General features: G+C 40.8%; 1 protein-coding gene across 2 annotated transcripts in view; it reads left to right on the top strand.

Annotated features, from left to right (window-relative positions):
• Positions 1-18,405, top strand: part of tmem102 (transmembrane protein 102) — a 49,012-nt gene extending 30,607 nt beyond the window's left edge. The window contains exons 3-6 of one of the 2 annotated variants that reach the window (XM_074661922.1): positions 10,420-10,761; positions 12,347-12,534; positions 12,953-13,165; positions 13,317-18,405. In XM_074661922.1, coding sequence (XP_074518023.1) covers positions 10,420-10,761; positions 12,347-12,534; positions 12,953-13,165; positions 13,317-13,916 — 1,343 coding nt within the window. In that variant the 3' untranslated portion in view covers positions 13,917-18,405. Of the gene's footprint in view, positions 1-10,419; positions 10,762-12,340; positions 12,535-12,952; positions 13,166-13,316 lie in introns of both variants that reach the window. The other variant, XM_074661921.1, reaches the window with a different exon arrangement.
• Positions 18,406-19,356: the final 951 nt, after the last annotated feature.

The following is a 19,356-nucleotide window of genomic DNA, read 5'->3' as shown; positions in this document are numbered from 1 at the left end:
GTGTCTGGTCTGTGGTCAGCTAAACCACCTCCACATCACTGAGGTAGCTCTTAAGTGGCAACCTGCTGTTTCATGGGCGTCCACTTGAGGCTGGCTCCAGAAGCACCTGAAGTCACATATGCACCAAGTCAAAAAAAGCTGTTTTCCAAGCAGAAATGAACCTATTTACAGTATTGTGTCGTAAAACGGCGCTACCTCCGCTGCAGAGTCACAGCTGGCTACGCGGCGCTCGCCTCTTAGTGTATCAGTCTGCACGAGCGGCGTGCCAGACATAAACAAACACAGGGAGTCTGCGAGGACGAAGAGACACGATGAGAACTAGAGCCTTATTTAGCGGTGTTTTTGTGTGAAAGTAACACGCTGAAAATTCTCTAAATAAAGCGTGAATGCAGACCCATATCAGATTTTTTCGGTGGGAGTTCGTTTATTTGTGTTTTTGGTAAAGTAAAAAATGGCCCCGTCTGAGTGCAGAGGAAACCGTCTGATGAGCAGGGAGGGGGTGTTTGGTGCGAGCGCCCTGGGCTTCTGCTGCACAAAATCACTGCTGTAGGGGTAATTTCTGCCCTAAACCTTGTGATAGGACCCAACTTGTTCCACCCCGGAGTATCATAAGGCTATAAAAAATCCACAAACTGGACTTTGGGGCTGAAGCGTGCGTGGGCACAGTATGGAGGGCCAGTGTGACCGTGCTCTAAGAGGAGCTGCTACATTAGTGAGAAGGACTTGTCTGTCTGAGTGTTTTGGATAGGGGAGAAGCTCAGCGCAGCTCATTAAGAAGCAGTGTGTGCTTGAGATCAATACATGCTTTCATGTCAGTCTTCAAACTATAGAAAAATCACTAGATTTGTCAGCAGACTTTTATTTTCCAGAGGGGTCTGAAAGGTATTTGTACACTGACAGAGCCACTAAGTTGGCAACCACCTGCACACTGCAACCACATGTAACATTACAGCCAGTCACGGCTGGCATTATCAGATCTTGATCTTGATCAGGTCATTAACCTTTTTGGTGCCAAAATTTGACACTAGCCACGTTTACATGGACCCAAATATTCCGCTTGCATTTGGTTTATTTGCTCAAACTGAAAGAATTTAACCTTTGTATACACCTCATTCTGAAAGAAAAGTGCCAATCCGACTGGACATTTAATCGGTTTCACAGGGGTGGAATATTCCTTTCCCCAAACTGATTGAGGTATCATGTATCCACTCAAACGGAAAGTTTGTTTTTGATCCAGAAATTGAAAGAAATGAACATAATTTCAAGACTGGACGGACGAAAAACTCGCAATACGGAGTATTGCAACACTGTGATAAACAAACTGTCGTCCTCCAGCTTTGATAAATCTTGTGATGTTTACGTTTTTCTGCGCATACCTCATTGACTACTCTGTTTCATTATAGCGGCGCATGTAGACCAGAGACTGGAATATTCCTTTCTATGTATACTATTGTTTTTGGAAAAGTCATTCGGAAAGATTCCATTCGGAAAGACGAAAAACTCCTCATGCAACCGTGGCTAGTGAAAGACAAGGCATGTTTTGGGTCTACCAAAGTATTTTGGTTGGTGCCATAAAAAAAATGATGTTTGGTACCCAGCCTGGGGCTCAACATCCCCCCGGAAACAATTTGTTTGTTCAGTAAGACTCCAGGTAAGCAGAGCATACAGTGCAGTTAAATGACTTAACTACAGATTTTTTTTTGCCCTGAGGCAGAAAAAAAAGAGAAGTTGTTTCCCACTTTGCATTACAAATAGATTTATTTTCTAACATGTGCTGCTATTACTCATCTACATTCGTTGTAGTGCTGGTTGTGTGGAGCTATAGCAGGAGGTGGGGAGCTGTGAATGCAGTACGGTCAACTTTATTTGGATGAGCAAAAATTAAAAATAAATGCAGAAGAACTTTACCCCTAAATGATTCATTAGTGCAGCCTGTTTTTGGTCCAGAGACTCAGACTCCTCTCTCTATCAGAAAGACCTCTCCGGCTCCAGCAGCATATAGAAGTCATCGGCTTATTTAGAGGAATCCCATTTTCCAGAGAGATTTACAGAGCTATTTTTGGAGTCCATCAAACTTAGAGGTGTGTGGCAGAATACTCTCACTCGGCTCTAACCGTGATGAGAAAGGACGTTGTTCCCAGGATGCTGCTGCTGTGCTGCAGGGGATTTCTCAGCACTGTCACTTGGTGCCTTCATTCTTAAAGCAGGCATGTCTGAATGGCCCCAAGAGGGTGAAGGAGGTGTATTCAGTGAAGGTGTGTGGAGGAATTTCAATGGCTTGATTTTCAGGAAAGTATAACTTTACTATTCTGATGAATGTAAAGCATATTCACACCGGATTCAGCCCAGAGGCTATGACACACCGAGGTGTAGTCCAGGATGTACTGCACACTTACACTTACTGTACATACATTTTACTTGCTAAATATATGAACAGTAAAAACAAACCTGTACCATTTTCTTCCAGAGACATTTTTATTAGAAGCCAATTTCCTGTTTCTCTCTCAAAGTGAATCACAGTGTCGAGGTCAGCAGCAGCTTCAGATCTTCCCGCTGTTTGTTTATAGCAATCAAACTTATCTCCCCGGATTAAAGTAGTGATGATTTATTGACGTCAAAATCAGGTATTGGATTTTTCCTGCCAGCCTCATCTCTTTACGCAGGTCACTTCAAAGACTCCAGCAACAAAGTGATTGCTCCTTGATTGCAACACCCTCATGATTTTTAACCTTAAAAGTTTGTTTTTTGCGTTTGACTGACGTTGAATGCTTGAATTTCAAAAAGGTAAAACAAAAAAAAAGCTTTTATTCAAGGTGCATAAAAGTCATTTTAGAGTTGTTTTGAATGTAATTTTTTATGAATATTCAGTGAGTAAATATGTGGGAAACAGCAACCCATAAACTGCAAAATACACTTAAAAAAATCAAGCAAAAATGAGGATGTATCACTTATGATACAAATTATCCTTCAAAAACAGCATATTTGACTTAAAGCTTTAAAACATTGAAATGCTGGTGCTCCTATTTTATGAGTGCTCTTCAATTACCATAACTCCTCAACCATTAAAACTGGTAGGAAATTTTAAATGTCTCATTGATGTCAATAATGAAAGATTATGGTGGTATATACAGTAGATTGGCATTGCATAGGAATCAAATGGTTCCTGAAAGAAGAGAGGCTGAGCTTTCTGGGTATGGCCTCTGACTCTATTTAGGCCAAAGTAAGGTGTAAAAGTGTCACAAACTATTTGCACATAACCATCCAGGTATTATAAAACAATGTCCAGACTTCCAGAGATATTTGTTTTTAACTAGGGATTGGCGAGTACTGGTATCGGGTACTGGGTCGATACCAGTGTTTTTTCAAGGTGTTGGAACTGAGATGAATAGATCCACCCTTTTCCACTGATATTCAATCTAACATTATGTAGGGCTGGGCGATATGGCCTAAAAATAAAATCCCAGATTTTTTCACAAAAAAATCGATTTTTGATTTTTTGACATTTTTTGAGGATTTTTTTTCCTTTTAAAGAAAACAATAAGTACAAATGAAAGAGATAACTCAAAACCAGTTTTGTTTTAATTTTGCCAAAAACTTAATAAAAGTAACCTCTATTTGACTCTTGGAACTAAATTTTCAGCTTTTCTTCTGTTTCAGTAACTTCACTTTCTAGTTTTAAAGGAGGCAGACTTATTTACATTCACAGTGAAAGCTGCACCATTTTGTACACTTTGAATTTAAAAATATTGCGAGGAAAAGCATGTACAGTACTGTGTCAGTGCACTACAGCACTATTCAGTTATATTCTACGTTTAAATGATTAAAAAAAACCCAAACACTTTGTTTCTGTCTAGTTTAATTTTTTAAGGCTGTAGCCTGTTTATCCTTTAATTTTAATACAAACAACTAAGTATTAAAATGCTATTTATTCAAGTGTGGACTCATAGAATTCATGCCTCCCTGCGTAAGTCAGTGCCCTGGTAGGGGCACTCCAGTCTAAAAAGTCTGGTCCACCCCTGCTTGTCAGAGTGTACCTTGATGCTGGTTTGTTATGTTGCTCTGCTCATCAGCGGATGGATTACTGCTGAATGGAGGATTTGGTTGGTGGAACAGAGTGAGTTACAGAGAAAGACAGAACTCAGCTTTCCTCAGGTAAAAGTTTAACAACTTCTCAGTCATGTCTGTCCAGTGCGCTGCTCTGTTCGATCACCCATCGTTGTCCCGTCTCCCACCCCACAGTCTATTTTTTTACAAATCATGATCCATTCATATCACCATAAGAGGGGATTTTCTTCGGTAGAGTGAGGGTGTGCTGAGAAGAACTAATGTATATTTCTTTACTGTCTAAATCTCAAAATGACCAGAGTATTAACTTCGAAGAGCAGCAGGTTTAACGTGCGTCAGTCACATCATCAATAATCTGCAGGTGAACCTAAAAGGGTCCAGGCTTTGTAAATGTTTCAGTCAAAGATCTAAACAAACTCCTGAAAAGTTACAAATAGAAAACAGAGGATTGGAGAAAAGGGATTTGAACATTCACCGACGAGAGGTCTAGTTTATATTAACCTCTTTGGGCTGTTGATACGGACTATAAGGAACACGTGTCCGTCAAGGTGCTGGGAAAAAAAACAAGAACATTTTTATGACATTTAGGTTTCTGTTGTTTTGTTAGTGAACTGTTAAATCACGCTGCCCACACGCGGAGTCAGTGCTTGTCGCTGTGTAAAAGGTGCGCAATAGCGGGGAAAAAAAATTGAATTTTTTTAAATTTTTTAATCGTCTACAAGGAAAAATTGGAATTAATCGATATAATCGATATATTGCCCAGACCTATCGTCAATCCAGACACTTGGAAATTGGGTCTTTCCTGAAAATAGATGTGTGGAGAGACTTCCCTCTAATGGAAAGCTAAATTCAAAGACTTTTCTTACAGGATTACTTTTAATCCATGGCTGTGAAACAAGCCTACACTGTCTCCATCCAGCTCTATTCTCAGCATCCAAGTGTCTACAGGCATACATGTTGGAGTGTGTCAATGTGTGTGTCCATGCACGTGTGCCTCTCTCTGGCAGAAGCTCGGTATTAAAGCAGAATGCAACTGTTGATTCGGGAGTTGGGATTTGAAAGTAGATTGCGTTCCTTGGATCAGCACCAGACTTTGCAGAGGCCAGCTCGGAGATTGAAGGAGGCTTGCTAATTGATACAGTTTTTCCTCTGTGCTCTTCTCTTTCCAACTGGAGCCCCTGCTGGAGAGATGAGATGCTCTTTATTCCTCTTTCTTCATCACTCCTTTCCTATTCCTCAGCTGTTTGACCCAATTTATCAGTGGCAGATAAAGCCAAACAAATCAGACTGGTTACCCTTTGGCTGGCGTGGAATGCATTCCTTCTCCTGACGTTCTCCTTCTCTCTGTCTTTCTTCTTTTTGATCTAGCTGCTCAGTGTTTTACCATGCTTTCTTCCCCGCTGTTGTTATTTACAGTATTACATGAGGACGTTCAATCAGATGGGGAAAAGGTATAAAAGTTGACGTCTCATCTCCAACAGTTCTTTTTTTTTTTTTTCACCTGATGATTAATATTTAGTTCATGTGATGTTTTGGAGATTTTAAAATGAAACAGTGAAAAAGCTTTGTGATAGTTTTCACTCCTCATTTCCACTTTACATATTATGAGACTTGTCAGCCAGTATCCCATTGACTCCTAAGGGACTGAGCCTGTGATATCTGACGTCCCTCCCCTCCTCTGTATTTCAGCCTTAAAACTGCACCAAGAACATCCACTAAGTTTAACATCCAGTGGATTATGGAGAGGCTATATGACAGCAAGCTAACTTGGCTAACAGGTTATTTCCTTCAATTCAGTTGTCTTTGCTTACTTTTAATTTTTTATATATTATCTATTTTAAGTATTTTTGAATTGGAATTAGGGATGAGCACTTTTCAAATTTGAAACAATAAGTTGCCAATGCCCGATGCCTGTTAATCGGTATTAAATGGTACACATTTTTGGTTCTTTTGTGTGATAATGTGGCAAAAAAATATTTTTTTTAAATAAAATCTCAAAGTCTTTTTTATCATTTAACATATTTATTTCTCAATATACAAACTTGCAATGCTGTCTTCATGTCAGGCATGGGAAATTGTCTACTCTTTCACTCCCTCACAGTCACTAAGATGTGTTAAGGTACTATAGATGAAATTCGGTCGGTACCTTTAAAAGTACCAAATTCTGTACCAATCCCTAAATGGAAAACTGTTTTTCTGCTAAAATCTTCTAGGTTATACATATCCAGATTACAAAGCCATATTTGATAGGACGCCATCTGTGAGTTTAATATGTAGCTACAGGGCGCCCGGCGGTCACGTGACCTGAGCAGTGCCTCTGATTGGAAAATCAAACGATCCTAATAACTTCTAAACCGCAGAGAAAGAAAAAAATTCACTCAGCGTACAGTGTGTGACGATAGTGAAATTAAGGTTTCAGACTCCAGCTGTTTCTTGAACCAGGCAGTAAATATGCTTTTTAATGCCGTTAAAGTCTGTTTTATGGCTGGGTGTGTACGTGACTTCTGGTCTTTCTGCAGCCAGCCTCAAGCAGATTCTCAACAAACAGCAACTTTTAGCACTTCAGCACAAAAAACACATTGGCCACTCGCAAGGCCAATGTGTTTTATGTTTTAAAATCTAAAAAAAAAAGCTAAGGTACTGGGAGCTTGTTCCTTTTTTTGGATCTGGTACTAGATTCAGTTCAGTAAAATCCATCTCAAGCTGACAATTAACTTTTGAGAGCTCAAATGTTCCAACATTAAAGGTCAGCAAACTTCTTTTATTGGTAATATCCTTTTTTTAAAGTTCTCTTGAAGTAATAATATCAGAATCAGGAGTTACTAAGTTGCAGAACTGAAATCAGAACTGGAACCAAAACAAATGAAACAGTACCCAACCCTAGAATTAGATATGATAATTACAATGAAATTGGTTTCTGTGCCCTTAGGAAATCCCACAAAAGAATCTTAATATGTGAAAATAAATTTCTTAATTTTCTATTAACGTTTTTTTTGATGATGAATTGTTGCATCAAATTGGATTAACATGAGTGAGAACATAAATCAGAAGGTGACTTTATTAATTTTTCTTTTTAGAAACTTGCTCAGAAGGGGCAGTAATATTTTTTAAGTCAACTAAGCACAGGTTTTTAAACTCTTAAGCCCACAACCGTCCTATTTCTATTTCACCAAACTGCTCTTCCATTTTTGTGCCAGTTAGCACAAGTATGTGGATAGGAACGCTAATCTTAGAGAAGGATGTTCTTCAGCCTGATTTCTCTGTGAGAATACTTAAACATGGATGGTTCTGTTTACGACTGGAACTGAAACAGCCATGTTATCTATAAGTTACCGCAATAGATTTATCCTCTGTATTTCCCAAACCGTGCTGCGCTGTCGGCCCTTTGAGGATATCTGTGACTTCTTCCTCTGATCTCACATTTTTACCCTTCACTCATTTTCTCAATTTTACCCATCAGCACACTTCAAGTGCTCACTCATGCCTCTACATGAAAACATGCCATCAAGGTTGTGTGCCCATGTAAAAGGATGAGAGGAATCATGTCAGGAGCTTTGTGCCCTGAGCCATGGCCTGCCGGCAAGTTTCAGCTTTCTGCAGACACTTAACCGCCCTGCAGGGGATAAACACTTGAGCTCAAGCTCCCACAATCTGTCCACTGCAAAGGGGTTTTTAAGTGTCAGTGTTTTACCTTTTGACCTGGAGCAACTCACACTTAGCCCCGCTAAAACCAGCACAGGTTTGGCTGTAGGATCAAGCTCCCTCTCAGTTGCTCTTTTAAGCTGGCAAAACATAATTTACTTGACTCCAGCGCTGCGACTCCCGTGGGCCCGGAGCCTGGGAAGTTTACAACACAGCTAACTGGCTGTAAAGGGATTTGAAGGCTTGAGCTTCTCTCATATAAACTGTTCAGAGAGGAGGTCGGGGAATGCCTTTTAGCACTGTGGAAAATGATGAAGCAGCTGAGCTGGAAATACAATAAAAATGTAATGAGATGATCGTCTGCAGACCCCCTTTTAGTGATATTGCTGCATTGCAAGACCTCAGCAATTAACTAACATCACTGCCAAAAGGTGAGAGGAGTTAAAATCAGCTGTAATCATCCTTTAATTAATGTCTCTTGGTTGGATAAGTCATAACCATACACTGCTACTCCTTCCTTTAGAATAGAATAGATAAGAATAGAATATACTTTATTGATCCCAAAGGGAAAATTCTGGTGTCTGGTAGATGAAACTATAAAAAGCACATGAAACTAAAATTTTGAAGCCTAAAGGCTGCAGAGATGAATGATTTTCTTTATCGTTCAGTCCTGCACAATTGTTTGTCAACCAAAGTTAATTTGCTAACAAATTTTGATGCTATATCTACATATCTTCATCATTTTAAAGAGAACAAATGAAGTTATCTATTTGTATGTCTCAAAATGTTCATTCTTAATCCAGGAAAAGTATGGTGATGGTTTGTGTATGCAGAGCAGGGAGCTACCAACAAACAAAATCCAGCTCCACTTTTCATGTTTGTGAGAGGGTGTGGACATATTTATCAGGAAAAAACCCCACTTCTGTTTCCTGCTTTGTTTTCATTGAGGTATTCATTGAGTTAGGTACACACTACAAGATAAAGTGTGCCACTTTGCATCTGATTTACTTATGTAAAGGCTGAAAGATTATGTTGATGTTCCTGTGGTGTGAGGTATCTTAGCTGCTTGTCTTTACCTCTCATGAGACAATCAATGATGTTAGGTATCCTGTTGTGTGGAGAGAACCCTGAACTTAGCCCAGCACTTATACACTGACATGATAACAACAGTCAATCTGGAAGTCAGCTTTGAGAAGTAGGGATCACAACAAAGGTTACCATAGCAACAACAGGGAATGCAGAGAAAATAATTGGATAGGCGTCAGAAATGTACGCTCAAATGGTTGACGAATCTGCATATCTTCACTGTAAAGCATATTACAATCAAACTCACAGGGAAAAGAGTTGAATAGAAAGGGATATTGAAAGTTTTTTTTTTAGATTTCTTGTTTGATATGATATAAACTGTTCTCTCCCTTTAGTTTAGATTAAACATTTGACTGTAAATTTGTTTTTTTATCATTGGCTTTGGTTCATTTCAATACCTTTGAATCCATCGTTTTGAATCAGGTAGGATCAAAAAATGACAAAGTATCAAAAATTCTGTCCACCTTATTCTTCCCTCACCCCAGTTGGCATACAATACAGGGAGAGATGTTACATGGTACCCTGTTATGTAAATACAACTGTGGTTGCCTATTCTAATTTAAACAGACCAGCATGTTCCAGCATGGAAGTCTTGGGGATGTCGTTCTTTACCAAGTTAGTTTTAATTGTTTAAAGAGGGGGTATTCTGCTCTCACATGTTTAAAACATGGATTTGAAGTGTCAACACTGGATGGTCATACTAAACCTTCTTTATGTTAAACAGTGTGATGAATAAACAGTCTGTTCTAAGGAGAGCACAAGATCTTCAAGATCTTCTCAGGACTTGCTGAAATAATGAGGTCACCGCATGAGGAGCCGTTAACGCATGACACTTAAGGTGTGGGCCTTAAACACAAAGGATAGAGGGCTGGCCAATCAAAATGAAGGGGGTTTGTTGAGCAATTAGAGGCAGACACCAAGATAAAGCGTTTCAAACAGAGGCTGAAATGAGTGTTTTCTAAACCACCAGTGTGAGGAAATAAGGATGTTGTTTTTAGCTGTAAATCATGTAAAGATACTACAGGAGTACCAGGGAGGTATGTAGAAGAAAGACCAAAAAAGCACAGAACCCCTTTTTAAATACACTTTGGCACAAGCATGTGGTATACTTGAGTATGAGGACTTGATATGTCCCGGGTCTCTGTGCCTCTGTAGGCGCTGAATGCTGAAATCCCTCTGTCAGTCAGGGAGCTGCTCCTTTGTGTTTGTTGTGTAGATTTTTTGTGAGGAAGCTGAAATGAAGGCTTTGCTGAGGGCAGACGTTGGCTTATAGTTTATCACAAGTGTTTTGTCCAGCAGTCTCAAAGGTGGCTTATTAATTTCACACTTCGTCTTGTGTCAACATAACTACAGAGCGCACTCATGAATATATGCGGCGCCTCTCAAAAACAAACTAAGGCAGAAATTTTCCAGACTCACTTACTGGAGCTGTTTTCTGTCCTTGTGTATTCAGAGATTCAAAGCGTGTCCGTGCGTCTGAATATGAATGCGTTTGAATGTGTTTGTGTGAGGGACAACTTCTCTGACCCTTTTTGCTTCTCAAAGCAGCTCTCAGGGCAGAAATGAATTTCCACACGCACATCAAAAGCTGTGATTTAAGTTGTGTGTTTTTGTTTTTTCCTTCAGGTTTAGTCCAGAAGGTAGACCAGCGCCTTCCAGTGGCCAACGAGTACCTGCTGCTGTCAGGCGGGGCCCGGGAAGGAGTCTTGGACCTGAACCCTGAAGACTTGGGGGACTATGCCAGAGGCGCCGACTTTGACCTGGACTTCACCCTTCTGGTGCCGGCCCTCAAGCTTCATGACCGGAACCAGCCTGTCACCCTGGACATGAGACACTCCCCGCCCTGCCACTCCTGGCTCAGCCTGCGTCTGTGCGACTCCAGCATCCTGTCCCGCTGGAGCATCTGCTGCCAGGAGGAGAATGGACTTCACAATGAAGAAGAGGAGGAGGAAGAGGAGGGGGGAATGGGTGAGTGGTGAAGGTGTGATAATGTCTCCAAGGGGAAAGAACAAATTCAAAATGGCTGTCTTACTGCGTCCAACCTCAGCAGCTGTGGGGCGTTGTGAGCAAGGTTATAATAGTTTTGGATTTGTCATTATAGTTTAGTTTTTAGTTAGTTTTGACTTTTTTTTTCCATTACAGTTTAGTTTTAATTGGTTTTAGAGCAGGCATTCTAGTTTTTATTTAGTTTTGATTTTTGCAACAAGGCTTAGTTTTAGTTTAATTTTAGTTTAGTTTGAGTTTAGTTTCAGTTTAGTTTTAGTTTTTTCATACCTTATTAACCAGGTGCAGGATTCAAAAAGGTCAGAGTAAATATTTTGTCATACTGTTTATTTTTTTATGTTGGCTGCTGCCTTAAACACATGAAAATAATATAAACTTAGTATAGAAAATATAAACATAAATTATGTAAAAATAATGTCAACATAAATTATATAAAAAATAATATTAACATAAATTATAAAAAAAATAATATAATGTGAGCTTCAATAAATAAAAACTTGGACTCTGTAACAATTAAACTATTACAGAAGCTTTAATTCATTGCTCCACTACGTTTCGTCGCAGCACAGCGCACAGCCAGTCAGTGCAGTTAACAAGCACGTCCCAGTATGTCGCTGTGATGGTGCCGTATGGCCCTGACAACTGCCGAAAAATGTCGTAAAATTGGTTGGGAAAATGTGTCGGATTAATTTAAATCCTAAAGGTGATTAATATTGTCAAAAACTATAACTAAGGGAATTTTGTCTTTAATTTTAGTTAGTTTCAGTTAGTTTTGTGAACACAAGATACAGTTTTAGTTTACTTATCGTTTTTGTTTTCTTTCTAGTTTTTATTAGTTTGAGTTAACTGCTATGTATTTTTTAAATTTTAGTTTTCCTTTTTAGTTTCGTTTTAGTTAACTATTACATCCTTGGTTGTGAGAGGCCTTGCTAATGCAGCTCAACAATCTGACCATGTTCAAAGAGAAAACTTTTTAGCCCTTGGCATCAGGAGGTCATGATAGAGTGAATACCTGACAGAAAAGGACATTGAATCCACATTTTTGACCAAAGTTTTTCTTTTAATGCTGTGGTCTCAAACTTTTAATCAGATGAACAGACTAATTCAATTTAATTGTTTCCATTTAATTGCTCACTTAGTTTTATTTCTCTCACTTTCATTTCTTCTTTTTTGCATTTTGAAACTCTGCTGAGGACCTTTTTAAGCTCCAACAGCGCAAGAGAAAAGTAAATTTATGCAGTTTTCAACTGGTCTTAAAATTTAGATCAGGTGTGTGTTAAAATTTTCCTTCCTTCAGTCCAAGCAGGTGTATTTGAAGACAACCCTTCAAGGTGTTTCCTTGTACCATGTCCATGAGACCAGCATTAGCAGACAGATAACCCTCAAGAATTATAGCCTCTGGTCAGTACTGTGTCCATTCAGGCTGAAAAAGGCTGAAATACTGCCAAAAAAACAGAGAAGGAGCAATGTTTCATTTCATCAGAGGTCAGGTTTATGTGTGCGGGGGATTGAACTGATCTGGCTCTTTTCTTCCCTGCGTCAGGTAAAGGCTCCATCCCCTCCCTGGGCTCTCCTCAGTCCCTCGACGGCTGCTACTTCTCCCCCTCCCTGGTGACCGACTGGTTCTGGGGCGTGGTCAGCGAAGCTGTGGAGGAGCTGAGACGCAGCCCCCAGAGAGGCATCCCCATCCCAGACCGACTGGAGAGGAATGGACCCCTCACCACCATCATCCTGCAGGTAAGGACGCAGCAGTTACAGGCTAAGATGCTGATCAGACAAAGCCAGCTGGACTCTTCTCATCTGAGTAGATAATGAATACTTTTAACACCCCTGTGGTGTTTTCGTTAAACAAAAAAAGTTCATGTTTAGTGTTACACACCACAAATCACTGTTTACCTTTGAGTTGAGGGGAATTTTGAATCAGTTCAATTTTCTGTCAAGCTCGAGAAGAGGTTGAAGACTCCATGGAATATCTTTAGCATCTGATTCAAACCTTGAAATTAGCCTCTGAAAGCTCAAAAGAATGGTTTCTTAACATCACAGGAGCAAAAAAAACTAAACAGCTACTGGTATCTGTGGCTGTTAAAACTGGAGGAGTGGAAAGTGAGGACAGTGTTTGTCCTGCTCTAATGTTCTCCCATCCTCCTCCCTGCAGGCGGGCTCCAGCCGCGTGCTGTATGACCTGCTGCCCGTGGTGTCATTCCGGGGCTGGCCTGCTGTAGCCCAAGGCTGGCTGACTGCCAACCACTTCTGGGATGGTAAAATCACAGAGGAGGAGGCCATATCTGGATTCTATCTGCTGCCCTGCTGCTCCCCGCTGGGTGGCCGACCTGACAGGGAGTGGAGGCTGGCGTTCTCCCGCAGTGAGGTGAGAGGATTGTGAGCCCTGTTTGGTGTTTGATGTCAGCTTGTATCATCATAAAATAATAATCAAAACAAAATTTCCACTTTTCTCTGTTTCTTCACTGTTTTCATTGCTGTTTTTGTTTCATTTGTTGCTCTGTTTCTCTCATCCCCAGGTTCAGTTGAAGAAGTGCATCCCCTACCCCATGGCCCAGGCCTTCCAGGCAGCCAAAGCCGTGCTGTCTCGTATCCTGGCTCGTCCGCGCACAGGCCTCAGCCTCTATCACCTGCGTACCCTTCTGTTCTGGGCCTGCGATCGACTCCCTGCTGCCTACTTGTCCTGCGCTGACCCTGACACCCCCGGCCGCCTCCTCCTGGGTCTCCTTGACGACCTGGCTCACTGCATCCTGGGCAAAAACTGCCCAAACTACTTCCTGCCCCAGTGCAACATGTTGGAGCACCTGACAGACAGCCAGGCGCTGCTCGTCGCCAGGAAACTCGCTCACGTGCGCTCAGATCCCAGCGAGCACCTGCGGGCAGCTCTGGACCAGGCGCAGCAGGCCGGTCAGCTAAAGAAGGAGCTAACGGCGAGCACCAACGGCCATGGTTCCCCAGGACACCATCCAGCTAACGGCATCATCTCGCCTTCGGAGGACAAGCTGGCTCAGCGGCTGCAGCAGCTGGTCACTGAGAACCCTGGGAAATCCATATCTGTCTTCCTCAATCCTGATGATGTCACCAGGCCGCACTTTCGCATCGATGACAAGTTTTACTGATGATGACAAGCTGCTGAAATGATGTGTGGGAAAATACGTGTGTCACACTCCTGAATGCTCTGAGACGTCACATCAGAGATGAATCGTGGGGCTGGTGATCGTCTCCTAAACTCTGCACACTCCTTCAGTTTCTACTCATCCTAAGGCTCAACAGTGCACCGAAGCCTTGCTGCTCCACTGACTATTTTTAAAACCAAAAACACGTGTCCAACCACTGAAGAAAGACGTCCGATTTAAAGGACGTAGCACAACAGACAGTGATGTCACTCAGCTGTTGCCATGGAGATGGCCCTCTCCTAACGAGCTGGCCTTAATGAGACTTAACAGCTGGTGCTACAAAAACGAGGGCCGGCTTTAGTCATGTGGAAGAAGTCCAGTGGAGATCAAAACAGCGTGTGTGTGTGTCTGCGTGTGTGTGTTAGCCTAAGGGTTTTCACAAAACTTAACACTTCTGAAGAGAGCGGGAGAAACGCTCCTTGATTGCGGCGTTTCTCCCCTTTTTATTTCAGATCAGAGTGGGCGATGGTGGAATTAGAACGGAAAAACAAGGTGTGGCTGATGTAACTGAATGTAACGTTGTGAGGAGAACTGCCGAGTCTTTGAACAAAAGAGCCTCTTTTCTCTGTCAGCTACATTTGAGCCCCCTTCATTTCACCCCCGCGCCTTGATTTACTGCATGATTTCATTTAAAAACAATCTTTCTCAGGTATTCATGTTTCTTATCTTCTTTTTCAATAACTATGAGTCCTATGTAAGGTCTTTTCTTACGTTTCAAAGCCGCTTACATTTCATTGGGTAATGGAATGTACCAAAGAGGTTTAAAGGAACAAATCAAGCCCCACATATTCCTTAACATCAAATGTGGTCATAGTGTTAATTAACCTTCTCTCCTTCACAGGGCCTGGTCACACTCGGATTTAAAGCAGCAGCAGAATTTTTCAGCCAGTCAGTTAATTCTCACAGATTCATCGTAATAAGTGGATTTGCTCACACGGTGCTGCTGCTTGAGGGAACAGAGGACTGTAGAGTCAAAAAAACAGAGGAAGCTATGAGCTTATTGGCTGCTTTGCACCATCTCGTTTTGTTTCACCTCCTTTGAGTTTAAACCACTTAAAAAAAAAGACGGTGGTGTGCAGAAAAAGTTATGAAATAAGTGTTAATGGTACAATTACAGCTCTTGAAAGTAGAGCATGAACTTATTAACTTATTCCCTTAGCAACTCTGCTAATGAGTCCTCACTGACAGCTAGCGAGAAGTGATCAGGCTTGTTTTTAGCTCCACTTTTTATGACAAGGAAAACTAAATGTTAAGGTTGAGTGAACAGTTCAAGGTGCAAAATCAGAAGACTGAAAAGCCTTTTGTGTTGGAACACTTCTTACTCTAAAAATGATGATTAACAGCTTTATAATGAAGAGAGGAGATATGACAGGAACAATTTTAACTCTATTACAAGAGTCACAAAGCTTTACTAGTTTCTACTTTACACTAAAAAAAAACTTTTATCTGCAGTGCACTGTTCAGACTTTTTTTTTTTTATCACTCAGACACCTCCAGAGATGAGCCAGTTAAAGGCCTTTTACTATATTGTGGTTCAACACTAATCAGAAATCTAAAGATGTGACTTTAGAGTAAGGAATGGTTATACTAATACATGTTTATCTTTTTATATCAGTTTATTGACCAAATCACTGATCATCAAATATCTTTAAATATCATGAGATATTTAAAGAGGGTGTACAATGCTATTCCATATTTTAACATGGTTGTAAAATAACAGTGCTTAATGTCCAAACTAATCATGTGCAGGTTTTCAAACTGCTACATACTAATATGTTGTAAAAATCTATGTATCTGTCTATAGACTGGACCGAATGATCTGTTCTGAAAGTAGCACAAGATCCTCATGAGATCTTGATGAGACGTACTGAAATGATGAGGTAATCGTATTAAGATCTCCTGTGTGGCAGGCCTCAAACACCAAGGTCTACACCCAGCAGGCTGCTAGAAGGTTGGCCAATCAGAGCGAAGGGGCCTGTAGAGCAGGGAGTCTTAAAGAGACAGAGCAGTTAATTTGAAGGATTTCAAGCAGAAGCTCAAATAAGGGTTTTCTGAAACTTCATTGCAAAATAAAAAAGAGCAGTCAATTATATGAAGCTACTTTAGGGTTAGGGTTAACCACAGGGGAAGAATGAATACTAAAAACAACACAGTACCCCCTCTTTAAGGGTGTGACCAGGCCTTGGAACAGAGTGAAGACTGAGCGGGGCAGTAAATTACTTAAAGTAGTCAATTAATTATGATTTGTTTTCTCGTTTTGTAGAATCTTACTTTTGTCTTCTTTTTTTAATTTTAATAACTACTTGGAACTCATTTCTTCAGATTTGTTTTTTTAATATTTGATCAGACACTTTGGTGTGTTTGCAGTGTGATGATAGGCCTCTTTGTGGGGATTTAGAAAATAAAAGCCTTTTTATGGAGGACGTAGGAATCAAATAAGCAAAAGTGTAACGATCAAGCAAATTAAAGGTGCAATTGAGCAAAAGGACTGGTACAGAGGGGCAGTGTGTGTGTGTGTGTGTGTGTGTGTGGAGTCAAATGATAGTCAGGACAAAACTGAGGTACAGGACGTCTAGTTTCAGGTCATGTGAGGCAGTGGATTCATTCTTTTGGTTCGAGAGAGTCAGTTTCATCTTAGAGACCGGTTCTGACTTGACTGATTCTGATAATTGTCCCCGTCTCCTCTGCTTGACTGGTCTTTTTTAATGAGGTTTGTGTGGGTGGGTGTGTGTGTGTGTGTTTTCAACAAGAGACATAACCACACAGCAAGACATGGACAGACACCGAGATGCCAGCCAGTGAATTATACCCTCAGTGGGTGTGTGAGTTGCTGGGTCCTATCGTTTCTCACCAGACGGGAGTCATCCCCGGGGAGGGGGGATGGATGGAAGAGGCAGGCCCTCCTCTGGTCCTTTGAAGAGGGAGGATGAGCCTTGCAGGGCCTGGATGACTGCCTCTCTGGGACTGTGGCTGTTTTTCTCTGCTCCTTTTCGTCCTCTGCTGATTCCTCTCCCCCTCTCACAGCTCTGATTCTCTCTGCTCTCCTCCCATTTGCAGTTCTGGCTCGACTTTCTGTCTTGAAGAACTCGAGGTCCAGTGCAACACAAAGCTTCTGAACTTGGTACTCGTCCAGCTTTATATTTGAAAAGTTTCAGCTGACTTGGTGGGAAGCAGCAAATATATTTTTCTCTTGAATTAATTTCTGGTGGTGGGTTTGACTTGTTTTCTTAAATGCATTTGAGATGCAAAACCATGACCTGCAAACTTGCTGATGGGTAAACTTTGATTGGATGATGCTGATCAGTCACCAAACTGCTGCTTCCAGTCACAGTGAACAGGCAGGGTATAACAAACAAGCACAAGGTGGGCTCAGTTATGTTTACATGAAAAACAAAGTGATGATGGTTGATTCTTGTGATGTTTTGAAGCTGCTGGTGGATTATTTTGGCTTTAGAAAATAACACTGGAGTTTCTTGTTACATTTTCTGCTCTCAGAGCTCCGTGTGCTTACTACTGAATGAATGTTTCACAGCGTCTGTCTGTACCCAGGTGTGTATGCGAGTGTATAAAGTGAGGAAAACCAAAGTGTGATGTTGAGGTGGTACAGAATGTCTAATCAGCTGCCGTGCGTGTGTGTGTGTGTGTGTGTTTGTGTGTGTTTTTCAGCACTTTTCTAAGACAGGCTCAAATGCACGTTATCTAAACTGTCAAAAGTTCTTGGAGTTGCGAAGAAAGCTGCAGCATTTATTTATTGGAAGCTCAAATCGTAAAGGTACTTTCTCTGTGCTCTCTTTTTGGGTTGCAAGTGTTGGAAGTGTAACTATGTCTCACTTTGTACCTTCATGGGCCTAGCTAGAGATTACCATACACTGGAAACAATCCTGTATTGTACACGTGGAATCTTTGTGGAGAATATCCAACCCTGTATTGTACAACATCGATCGAGCCCTCTTTGGAAAGACGATTTACTGCATTTGTGAAAAGACAGAAGCTCTGCGTGCTGTCCAGGGTTTGCATGAAACACAGACGACACTCCTGACATCAGTCTCTGCTTCTCCATTTCAAATCACTCCTGTTGTTTTCTTTTGTGCTGAAACTTCTGATACTTCTCTTTGAGATTGCTTTAACTTTTACTGATAAAAAAACTGACCAAAACAATGAATGTATCAACCATATCTCTGTCATCTGTTCCTACTTGAGAACATATCAAATGTAATTTCTCACTGTTATCAGAGCACTTGTACTCTGCTGCTCGAGTGCGGAGATAAGAATCTGTACTGAATCACTCCACAGTCTGAGAAATTGGATTTCATATCTCTTTTATGACTTGACTTTTTTCAAATAAGTGCAAATTATTTTCTCTGTCTCATGGTATCACTGCTGATTTGCTGTACTTATTTCTTATTTTCTGGGGTTTATATTGATCAAACTTCAAGCTTTAGCATGAAATAAATCACTGAAAAATCAAAAGTGTGGCTGTCATTTCTGACTCATTTAAAGATTCATTTTTCCTTTTGTTCTTAGAAAAGGTGAGAGGTATTTTTCTTTCTCAGCTCCTTTATCCCACATAGAGAGTGGCTGCCTTCACCCAAGCTCCAATTTGTGCTGAGTCCAACAGAGGGCGCTCTAACACAGTGTTTGCACTGTTTTCTGCTCTGCCACAGTGTGTGAGGAGGGTGAGAGGATGCTCCAGGCTGTCACTGCTCACACTCACCTGCACCGAGTCTGAAACACTTCAGTGCAGGTTTGTCTCTTATTGTTGCCCCCGATATAACACAGTCAGGCAGAACAGGAAGAAACGTAGGACACAACATTACTTTTTTCAGCTCCTAGCACATATGTCCTTTAAATATGTTAATATTCAATTAGAGAGCTCAGCCTGTGACCTAATGAGCAGGAAAAAAGAAATAAAATGTAAAACTTGGTGATCTTGAAATAAGTTTTCCTGTATAATCTGGCCGAAGTTAAAGGTCAAAATATATTTTTTTAAACAGTTTTTTTTTTTTTTGTTTTGCTTTTTGTATCACTCCCATTTCTTCTATTTATTTCAATTCTTGCAGTTTTTTCAACATTCCTGGAATTGAAACAGAGTTGATATCTGTACAAATCAAGAGCAGCAAGAGATTAAAAAACAAGTTATTTTTTGTCCATAGGGGCCGCCAAAATTAACTTAAAGTTCCCCAGAAATATTTTTTTAATTTCTGCACTTCTTGTAGGGTTTTTTAAATCCTTAAAGGAACAGAGGCTCATTCTACAGAGAATTGACAGAGGAACTAGTAGATTGAATATCCCTGACAACCGATGCTTCCAACTTCTAATGTTTAGTCCCTTGTAAAACTTTCCCAGGAACTTTATGGTTCCCATGGCCTATTGTTTGTAGGCA

The sequence above is a fragment of the Halichoeres trimaculatus genome, unplaced genomic scaffold, assembly GCF_033239565.1.
Source record: "Halichoeres trimaculatus isolate MK-OKI-2021-1 unplaced genomic scaffold, fHalTri1.1 fHalTri1_scaffold_22, whole genome shotgun sequence".
NCBI classification, from domain to species: domain Eukaryota; kingdom Metazoa; phylum Chordata; class Actinopteri; order Labriformes; family Labridae; genus Halichoeres; species Halichoeres trimaculatus.
This window is presented reverse-complemented; position numbering and strand designations above follow the sequence as displayed.